An 11,628-nucleotide genomic window follows, 5' to 3' on the forward strand; every position below is an offset into this window, starting at 1 on the left:
GAATGGCCAATCCATGCAACTATACAAGAGAAAATAAGTTTGTTATAATTGGAACACAAAGTAATTCTATTTTGTAATTCCTATATCTATACACACACACACACACACACACACACACACACACACACACACACACACAAAGACATATGTATATATATCCTATTGTGTTCCGTTCCAAAACTGCTTAGTTTAGTCTTGAATAAGAACTTTGAATAATTATAATCCCGTTAATATGCATGAAACATAGAGTTAATAGATTAAATTGATATCATTGCTTTTTATTTTTATTCTTTTAATAGCCTTTGCGTAGATTGGTTAACCTCTCATTGATTAAAGAGTTATGTATCAATATTTTTTTTTCCTTTATCTAGCAAAGATGTAATTATTTCATTGTTTTGCAACTTATATTTTTTATTTTTATATGTACTATTAACCTTTTTGAACCCCATGATTCAGATTTATTTATCTATTTATTTTTTTTGTTGATGCACGCATATTTGTTTCTTTCATTATAGAGTGTGCTGGATCAGCAACCATAATGCAAACTCGCAGATTTTGGCTGAAATGCCTTTATTTTTGCAACATTTTTCTCTTCTATTTAGAAACTAAACTTTCTTAAAATAAAAGATATTACCACCTCTCATGATGGTTTTGCTTTGCCGTCTACCAGGTTACAAATTGATCAATAGTAAGCTGGTCTGAGTGTAGAATAGTTGAAAGCAAATTCAGATTGGAAACATGAGTGTAGAACAGTTGGAAGCAAATTCAGATTGTAGACGAGTTGAAGACATATCCTTGCTGTCACATTCAAAATCCATGGATGATGTTTACATTCCCCAAGTGGCCGAAAACTATAAACCAAAGGTTGGACAAGAGTTTGAATCGATAGATGGGGTACATGAGTTCTACATTAAATATGCAAAAGAGGCGGGGTTTAGTATTCGTAGTAGTTCAACTAAGAGATGTAAAGGTACGAATGAAGTTGTCAGGATAGAATTTGTGTGTTTTAAGGAAGGAGTATCTTCTATAAAGGACGGTGAGAGAAAAAGGTGTCGGGGGATGACAAGAGAAAATTGTAAAGCTAAACTTGCCGTGGTTAGGTCAAAAACAGGGAAATTTGTCATCACTGTATTTGTTGAAGAACATAGTCATCCATTATCAAACCCTCAAAGAGTGCATTTAGTGAGGTCACATCGTAGTGTGTCTGAAGCCAAGAAGTCACTAACCTTGCAGTTTTCAGCAGCAAATGTGCCAACTCATCAACAAATAAGCATTCTTGAATTTGAAGCTGAAGGTATAGAGAATATTGGGTGTACAAAGAAGGATATATATAACCATGAAGCTAAGGTGCAGAATGAATTAAGGGGACAAGATGCAGAACTTTTAAAGGAATATTTCCTAACCGAGCAAGAAAAGGATCCATGCTTCTTTTTTAAAATAGATGTAGATGATGATGGTAAATTGAAGCATTGTTTTTGGGCTGATTCTGTATCTAGAAGAGCTTGTGGATGTTTTGGTGATGTAGTTGTATTTGATACAACTTACAACACTAATCAATATGGTATGATATTTGCACCCTTGGTGGGGGTGAACAATCATGGTCAAACAATGCTTTTTGCATGTGCCTTTTTAAGTGATGAAAAAATGGAATCATTTGTTTGGTTGTTTGAGCTATTAAAGGATAGCATGCCGACGAACAACCCAAAAATGATCATTACCGATCAAGATCTTGCAATGACAAAGGCTATAGTTCAGAGCTTACCGAATACATTTCATACGTACTGTAGTTGGCACATACTTGAGAAGTTCTCTACGTATTTAAATGCAATCACCTATAGAGATTTTTATAAGGACTTCCAACAATGCATTTGGGAATCAGAATGCCCTGAAGAGTTTGAAAAAAAATGGGTGACTACCATCGAGAAGGCAAGCTAGATAACAATGATTAGTTAAAATCAATATTTGAGCTACGTTCAAGATGGGTGCCTGCATATGTTAACCATATATTCTCAGCTAGAATGTCAAGTAGCCAACGTGCGGAAAGCTCCCATGCATTTTTCAAGAAATATGTTTCGAAGAGAAACTTATTGATGGATTTCATACTTCGATTTAATAGGGCACTTGCACATCAACGTCACAAAGAGTTAGGGGCTGATCAAGTTGATATTAATGAGAAGCTTGTTTTGAAATTGCCATTGGAAACGGAAAAGCAAATGGCTGAGATTTACACACGCAAGATTTTTCTTAAGTTTCAAGATGAGTTGTGGCATAGCTTAGTAATAATGCCACAATTTGTTCGTGAAAATGCTACACACAAAATGTATGTGGTCGAGAGTGGTCCAAAAGAAGGTGTTCGTAGAGTGCGAGAAATTGCTTATGATAAAGAATTGGACTTTGCATCTTGTACATGTAAGAAGTTTGAGAGTGAAGGACTTCCCTGTAGACATATCTTGGCATTTTTGAGACTGTTTGGTAACATTCCTTTGCCAAATCAATATATAATAAAAAGGTGGACGAGAGGTGCAAAATGTCAAATAATAACCGATAAGCAAGGTGTTGAGATAGGTGGACAGCGTAGTTCAATGTTGACTTGACGAGCTAAACTATTCCAACTTGCTTCGAAAGTCATTGATAAAGCCATAATATATGAAGAGGCAAGTGTAATTGTGAATGATGGTCTTCAAAGTTTGCTAGACAAGATTGAATCCATAGTTAGCAACACAAAAAGTGGAGGCATTTCTGAAAAATGTAGCACTGCTCATGACTATGAAGCTTTGAAAGACCCATCTGCTGTGAAGGAAAAGGGATGCGGACAAAGATTAAAAAGGGGAAAGGAGAAGGCAACAAATGCCGCAAAGTATAGAGGTCGACGTTGCAATAGATGTGGAAAAATTGGGCAATCGCATAACAAAAGAAACTGTCCACTCCTCAACAATTCGTAAGAAAATAATACATTTACTGTTTATTATTCTTATGCAATTTGTATGATCATACTTTGTACAAACCATACTGCTCATCTGTATAGGTCCTCACAAAATGAGGAAAGTCCTCAACACGCCTCGGAATATGATTCTAAAGCTGATAGTTTGTCTTCCACAGGTATGAAACTAAGTGGTATCGTATGGTCTTCGATATTTTATTGAACTAACATGCTGCTAATCTAAGGACTTGCTGGACTTTGGCAGGTCTGCATGAGAAAACGAAAGGATGACCTATCTTGCAACAGATTTGGGAGAAGAAGTTGTTTTTTTATTTTGGTTTGTCTGGGATTTTCTATCTTATAGCAAGTACTATCAGCTGACTATGTAAAATAGAGATGTGTTTTGATTATTGGATTGAATGTATGCTGGTTTTGCCGTATATTCACATGCTACTCTTTATGTTTGGAACGTTTAATTTCTGTACATCATGATAAATGAAGAGAAGAGCAGCCGTTTTTACAACAGATTATGTTCTTCCACATACCACTGCCATTTTGCTCTACTTCAATATTCTAATCTGTCATGTTATTGATTTACTTCTAAAATGCCACATTGTACTTCACCACCTTAGTTTATTTGTTAGAAGACTTATTGGCCTGTTTATTTCATCTTTCTCATGTTTTTTCTATGCCTGTTTATTGGACTTATGCTTATTAGGAATTTTCTGGCCTCTACTTAGGTGTGTTTGTCAATGGATAGATTGGCATCTCAAAAAAAGATCTAAAAAGTCTTAAGCTAGATGAAGCACACAGAAATATTCTATGGGACATTAATAATCGAAACAAAAAAGGAAAGTGCTCTAAGAAATAGGATGCTCAATGCTGTGGTAAATTCTGCAGAGAACAAAAAGCTGATATTTTGTTCGTTGGTTTTGTAGAAAACTAGATTATTTTCATGGGATTCTATCATTGGTTGGTATATTTGTTAACTAGAATAAAAAAGCCATAGTACAAACTAGTACAGAAAACTTAAGAAAGCAAGAAACTTAAGAAAGCAAGCTTCACGATTACTGTTTACGCATACTGTTCACGTGAACTGTTTACCTGTGTTTAAACATTCCTCTTTTTCTGATATTTTCTTTTTCTTTTTTTGTCATATTGCAATAACTATCAGCTTAGTTACTAAAAAAGAGTTGAGTTATGATTATAAACTCCTTAAATTGCCATGTATTGGAAACATGAAGTCTTGTTTGATTATTTGACTAAATGTATGCTAGTTTGCTTTTAGTCTAGTTTTCCATTTATTTACCAATGTGGTTTACTTCAGTTAGTAGGAAGGAGAAGCTGGAGATTGATGGTTATACATAGGTATTTTAGCAAAAAAAAAAATGTAAAAAAAAAAAAAGGATGTTTAAACACAGGTAAACAGTACACATAAACAGTACACATAAACAGTAGCTCAGCAGCAACACAATAGCTCAGCAACAGCACTAGCAGCAACACAACAAGCTCGGCAGCAGCAAAAACAAGCTCGGCAACACCAGCAACAACACCAGCAGCAATACAGCAGCACCAGCAACAGCACTAGAGCAAGCTCGGCAGCACCAGCAACAGCACTAGCAGCAATACAGGAGCACCAGCAGCAACACAGCAAGCTCGGCAGCAGCAACAACAAGCTTGGCAGCACCAGCAACAGCACCAGCAGCAACACAGCAAGCTCAGCAGCAATACAGCAGCACCAGCAACAGCAACAACAGCAACACAGCAAGCTCGGCAGCACCAGCAACAGCCATGCAAGCTGTAACAATGAATAAACTAAACTAATATTATTTGCTTTTTCCAAAGCCATGCAAGCTGTAATGAATTATAGAGAGAGAGAGAGAGAGGGAGAGAGAGAGAGAGAGAGAGGGAGGCATGGCTGTACGGCAAGAGGTATAGATAAAGCTTCACCAAAATAGGAATCTGAACATCCACTTAATAGAAACAAAACATAAAGCGAGCTTAATAGGATACATATGGTGCTACATAATTAGTTTACCAACCGAAAAAACATATATATTGCTTGACTACATTAGTAGGCTAACATTTTAAAGAAAATAAATAATAAAAGTACAGGAAATATGACAGTCTTAATGTCATATTGGTAGCTCCTCTTGGTATTTTTCTGAATTGCTTCAAGCATATTATTAGATTTCTCCACTTGCAAAGATAAATGACGAACTTCACCGATAAGTACATCTATTTTTTCTAGTTTAGCTTCCCCTTCTTTTGCCCAAATGAATTTACCACAGCCTTTTTCCTGTGGCAAGTAAACATATATAATTTAATTATTTTATAAACGAAAACAAATAAAAATTCAACACATAAAAAATTGTATACAACTTGTTTTCCATCTAAGCATTTCCAGAATTAATGACTTGGATTCTTATCTGTCCTTGATGTTTTTAAATGCATATATTGCCCACATGAGCACATCCGGATCAGTTGAACACCACTAGTACTTGTTGACATACTTACACAACTAATCTCTAGCTATGACTTCTAAAGAACACAAGGCAGGATTTAATACGCTATAAAAAACCAAAAGACCTAAAATGAAAAAGATAAAAAACCACCAGCAACCTTTCTACATGAATGAATGAATCTAACTTAGCAATACCAATGACTATAAAGCAATAGCAATAGCAACCACTAAATATATATTATATCTTTTCGAACCTTTTCACTTCGATTAATTATCTTAATTTTTTCAAAAGCTTACATGCATTTTTCCCACTAAGCATGCGAGGCTTGATATTTCTTCCATCTTAGCATTTAAATTGGTTCTCTTTGGGCAAATGTATACAATACCATCCAATTATGAGGATACAATAATAAACATGATAAATAAATAAATAAATAGACAATTTTCTTTGTCTATATTCTACTGAAGTAATTCCCATTGGATTGTAATAGCTCTCAGTAAAACTTTGTCATCAGTCAAATAGTATTTTGAATTAATATTCAACAAATAGTTTTACCAAGAGTTTTCATCGGCTTGACAAGTGCCCGTCTTGTCTTCTTTGCTTTTTAATCTAGACTATCTGTGTGATCACTAAAAAGAACATGAAATGCATCCATAGACTAATAATTATTCCATGTTATCAATTAGATTCTTAAAGAAAGCAAAAATAAAGGATCGTAGGACCTAATTTAAAAAAAACAAATTTAAAAAAAAAAAAGGATCATAGGACCTCGATCATAAGACCATATCAGGTTTATATTCTTATTGCTTTATGTCCAAATAGGATTGCAAGACGATTAATCGGTTTAGTCTTTTTTAATATATTTCTGATAAATTTTCAGAAAGAACAAGGAGGTAGCATTGGAATCATATTGGAAGTAGAATGGAATGAACCAATTAGCAACTTCATAGCAGACAAGGTAGGTGCTAAAAGGGCTCAGTTCTAATTTACTGCCTCCTTGGATTAAAAAAACAAATAATTAGGTGGTCCAAAGATCACATGTCCATTTCAAAAACTTATATGGAATTTATATGACGTGAAAGTCTTTATTATAGGAATCAAGTAGTCCTATAATCACATGAAATTTGCACCTTTGATAAAAATAATTAGATGTTAGTGAGATCATCACATGGTCTACTTCCACACAATTGTGTAGAACCTATATATGGTCCATATAATGTGACTTTTTTTATGAGGAACGGAATCAAGATAATTAGTTTGGGGACCGCATTGTAAAAGGAAAAATATATATATAGCAGCATATCTAGTTGCAACATTAATGTTTCAATCTCCCAAGTTTATAATTTAATTAATACTGGAATATACAATCAACAATCAACAATCAACAATAAACAATCAACAACCACTAAATATAAGGTAAAAGCAGAAGTTGTAGATTTAACCTGGACAATCTCGATAGTGGAAACAGTTGAAAATCTGGGGCAGGGCTGGCCGATAGAGGCAGCCAAGTTTGAACTTTCAACAAGCCTATTTATTGATAAATCATATCTAGGTGTTGAGGGAACAAAAAGCTCTACTCAACATGAAAAACAAATTAAACCATTTCGACTCAGACCTTATCAATATTCATAGGGAAACAAAAAAAAATAGTCAAAATAATTTAAATATTTTCCTCCACTGTTCTGATAACCGATCTGAAACTATAGTAACACAGATTGCTGAATTTCATTTATAAAGAACAAAATCAAAGATAAGCAAAAGGAAAACGATGAAAATCTGGGGTAGGGCTGGCCGGTGACAGATGGAAGCAGCAGAGAAGTTGCAGATTTTATCTGGGGTAGGGCTGGCATGGGTGGGGCTGAACGGCTATCCCAAGAACTGGAGATTGGTGGCTTGCAACGTCACTGGAATGGAGAAGAGAAATGAAGCTACGAATGGGAGGAGAAGAGAAGGGAATTTGCAAATGGAAAATGGGAGATTTGGCCAGAGAAACGAAGCTGCGAATGGGAGAAGAGAAGAGAATTCTCACGTGAGACCAGCTTTTGTCCAGGACCGTTGATGCCAAATGTGCCAATCAGAGGGCCCAATTTTAATCACATTTTTGGACCGCACGTAAGGCATGCGGTCGGTCCTTAGGCTAGCCTCTCTGTATATATATATATATATATATATATTTTTTTTTCACTTTCTGGAAAGGCAGCGTTATTGAGTCTTAATATCATTTATTCGATTCCAGCACCAAGCTTGTAGGTTACTTTCTTCTAAATGTGGCTTCTTTATCTCCAAAATTTATCCCCAAAAATTGGAGAAATTTTGGAAGAATGTTAGTAGAAGAAGTTCTACATTTTTTTTCCCCTTTAATCCTCTTTGTTGCACCTAAACGTCTACTTCAATGAAGCTTTGTGTGGCAATGTAATTGGTTTTTTTGCTCTTGGAAATGCTTTAAGGGATTCTCTTTGCTATTTGAGACAAATTGAGTTGCCGCATGTTTATATTGTTGGTAACTTAGTCCAGTTGATTAAACAATCTTAATAATCAAGCTTACATTTTTGGGGGGTTTTGCTATGATGATTTTTGTTTACTGGTTATGATGCTTAGACTGTGCAAGCAATGGTTTACTTGGGGACATTGGTTTTGAGTCAGTTGAAAAAGGGTGAAAAATCATTCCCTGTGCCTCCGACCAAGAAACGTTGTATCCAAAACAGGATTCGAAGATATAATTGTCACTGGCAGACAATATGCAGTGAAGATGGCAATGGTAAGTTGCATTATAACATTTTTGTTCCGTGCCAAATGTATTTTTGTCTGTTTTCTTGGCTTACAAGTCACAATTGTGAAATCCTTCTGTAGCTGAGACCTTAAACATCAAGTCTAAGAACAATGAAGAGGTGGAGCTGACACCTCCTCCTCTACTGTTGAGACTGTACGATAATCCAATACTCAACATGAATCCACTGCCTGAAACTATACGCCAAGGATACGCATCAGCAGCTGAATCTGTGAAGAAGGCTTTGATTTCTGAGTTGACGTCTAGAGACAATTCTGATATGGAATCCATGATTGGTTTAGTCAATGATGCTTTTGCATCATTGGCCTCACTCCATGCTTATTATGCTGATTTCTATGATATAGTTAGTGATTTTCTGTTGTATCACTGGGAACTCTCATTGGCCAAGGAAGAACTCGAAAGGAGTGGATGTCTGAAGGATACTGAAGCTCATCACAGTGATCTTCGTGCTCGATTAGAAAAAGCAGGCAATGCACTACATGGTGCTGAAATTGTCCTTGCTAAAACCGAGAAGCATGTTACTCCCCTTGTAAATCAGATTGTAGAAACCCAAGAGCTATTGAAAGAGCTTAAGAGAAACTGAATCAAAGAAACAAGGAGATTGATGCATTGCAAGAAGAATGCAACAAACTTGAGAAGTCTTATAAGGGTGTCAAAGCTGATGAGGAAAATGCTGCTAAACAAGTAGAAGAACACAGAAAGATTATCCAACCAGTCAATATTCGGCGCGACGAGGCAATGGCAGGCATTGAGCGAACCAAAGTTTTTGTTATCTATGCGATAGTTAGACTGTGATCACTTCAAAACTGCAAACTAGCATTCAGTACTGAATATGCAGGGGAAGTGAAAACCATGAGCATGACAATGTTAATATCTCCTTTTTTGTTTTTGGAAGGAAAGACAATTATTATTACATATTTGTTAATCAAACAGTTATTTAGGAATACAAATTTATGAAACATAATATATAAGCCTTTCTCTGGGATTTGTATATGCAAGTAGATCGTCATATTGAAAGTTTCCCATCTCAATTTTGGTTTCGTATGTTAATCTTTCAACGGAGAAATTGCTCATTCCCCAGATGACAATCTATGAAACAGCAGAGGGAAACTTTGGGGAGTGAAAGGTGTTTTTTTTTTTTTTTTTTTTTAAGCTGTGCATGTTAATTTTCTCAGTTCAAGTCTGATCTAGCATAACCAATTTCAGACTTTTTATTGACTTTCAAATCATCTCTGCCACTGTTATTGGTGGATGCTTTGGAACAGATATGAAAACCATGGTTCATTCAACCTAGAATTGTAAAGTGATCATTGAAAAGTGAATAAAAAATTAACTTCTTCTTCCCTTTTTTTTTTTTTTTTTTTTTTTTTTTTTTTTTTTGGGTATGTTTGACAATGCTGTGAAACAAAATTCTCAATAATAATAATAATGAAAGAACTTTTAAAAAAAAGTACAACAAGACCACGACCACGTAAAAGAGAGAAAATAGAAGACCACCACGCCATTACTACTTACACCACCAGGTCTTTCTTTCTTTCTCTCTGTTTTGCCGATTATTACTTTTTTTTTTTTTTTTAAGTTTTAAAATTATCTTTTTTAGGTCACTTTTACAGGGGAAGCACTTCTATTGCTCTTGCTTGCACTTGTACAACTTAGGATTTTTTTTTTCGTTCTGTCTAAATGATTTATGAATTTAAGAATACGGGTAATGCTAGCAAAAGAAACTTCCAGGAGATAGAAAATGGTATTGTTACTGTCCCTAATTGTCACTTACCCTTATTGTGTCATTAATAAAGCTAGAACCAGTTTGTTGGAAAAATTATGATCTTTATTGGGTCTAAAAAAGTTTCATTTGTTAGATCCTTTCACCAGGCTTTGTGGGCTTGCATTTTAAATGTGGCTTTTTTTTTCTTTTTTCTTTTTGAATTAAAAGTGTGGCTTCTTTGGCTCTAAATTTATCCCAAAAATTTTGAAAAGAAATTTGGAAGAATGCTACTGAATATAAATTATTTTGTTTTTTTTTTTTTCCCCTTCAAAGCACCTAAATGTATGGAAAATAAAATTTAAGTGAAGCTTTGTATAGAAATGTCATTGTCTTTTTTGCTTTTGGAAACTATTTTATGCGCTTCTCTTAGTTGTTTTAGAAAATTAAATTGGGAACATTATTGTGTTTGTTGCTTCACTCCAGTTGATTGAGCTATATCTTAGAATATTGCCTCCATTTTTATGGCTTGTTAACTTATGATATTAGACTGTGGAGCAATAGTTCAGTTGAGGAGCCAGACATTGGTTTTGAGTAAATTGGAAAAGGTGAGAAATCGTTTCCCCAGGTGCCTTCAGCCAGTGAAGAGTTAACCCAAAACAGTGAACCAACACATGAGAGGAAGAAAACACGTACAGAAAACTGCAAGAATGAACCACTGCCTCAATCCAATGAACCATGTGGTAGGAATGAATGGTGTGATGGTAAGCTGCACTCTCACATTGGTTTTGTGCAAAATGCATGTCATTTTCTTTGGCTTAGAGTTTGTTATGTTGAAATCCCTGCTGTAGCTGAGATCGTAAACATGATGACTGAGAACGAAGAGGAGGTGGAGCTGCCTCCTTCTCCACTGTTGGGACTTTGCAATATTCCAAGTACAACACACCACAAGAATCAACTGCCTGCAATTATACAGCAAGGATATGCATCAGCAGCTGAGTTTGTGAAGAAGGCTTTGATTTCTGAGTTCACTTCTCGGGACAATTTTGATGTAGAATCCATGGTTCATTTAGCAAAAGATGTTTTCGTGTCGTTGGCCTCACTCCATGCTGATTATGCTGGTTTATATGATTTAGTTAGGGAATTTATCTTGTACCACTGGCAACTTTCAGTGGCCAAGAAAGAACTAGAAAGGAATGGCTGTCTGTGGAAGATGGAAGCTTACCATAGTTATCTTTATGATCAATCAGATAAGGCACTCAAAGCTCTCCCTGGTGTTCAAATTTCGCTTGCTAAACCTGAGAAGCAAGTTACTTCCATAGCAACTAAGATTGTGGAAACCCGAGAGTTATTGAAAGAGCTTGAACAGAAACTGAAGCAAGGAAATGAGAAGCTTTATGCATTGCAAGAAGAATGTGACAGACTTGAAAAGTCTTATGAGGCTGCCAAATCTGAGGAGCAAAATGCTGCCAAACAAATAGAAGAGCATAAAAAGATTGTGGAACCGATCAGTAGTGGGTGTGATAAGGCCATGGTTGACATTGAGAGGACTAAGGTTTTGTTATCATCTCTATGTGAGTTAAATAATGGCCATTCCTGAATGGTATTAGCTATCAGTAATGTGCAGGAGACAACCTCATTTTGGTGGGTGAAGAAGTGAAACCCATGACCATAGGTATGTCAATGTTGATATCTCCTTTTATATCTTTGTAGGGAAAGACCGAAAGACAACTACACTGTCTTATTCGTTACT

At 35.5% G+C, this 11,628-nt stretch overlaps 2 protein-coding genes across 2 annotated transcripts; both read left to right on the forward strand.

Moving 5' to 3' along the window:
• The first annotated feature begins 738 nt into the window (after positions 1 to 738).
• On the forward strand, positions 739 to 1,935 carry LOC125420838 (protein FAR1-RELATED SEQUENCE 5-like). The gene has a single exon (XM_048468017.2). It carries the CDS (start codon positions 739 to 741, stop codon positions 1,933 to 1,935), a length of 1,197 nt encoding a protein of 398 aa, XP_048323974.2.
• An 83-nt stretch (positions 1,936 to 2,018) lies between these two features.
• LOC125424188 (protein FAR1-RELATED SEQUENCE 9-like) lies at positions 2,019 to 3,211 on the forward strand. The gene is made up of 4 exons (XM_060814152.1): positions 2,019 to 2,472; positions 2,626 to 2,857; positions 3,026 to 3,099; positions 3,186 to 3,211. Exons 1-4 carry the CDS (start codon positions 2,019 to 2,021, stop codon positions 3,209 to 3,211), a joined length of 786 nt encoding a protein of 261 aa, XP_060670135.1.
• The last annotated feature ends 8,417 nt before the right edge of the window (positions 3,212 to 11,628 follow it).

This window comes from Ziziphus jujuba, chromosome 1, assembly GCF_031755915.1.
Source record: "Ziziphus jujuba cultivar Dongzao chromosome 1, ASM3175591v1".
In the NCBI taxonomy this organism is placed as follows: Eukaryota; Viridiplantae; Streptophyta; class Magnoliopsida; order Rosales; family Rhamnaceae; genus Ziziphus; species Ziziphus jujuba.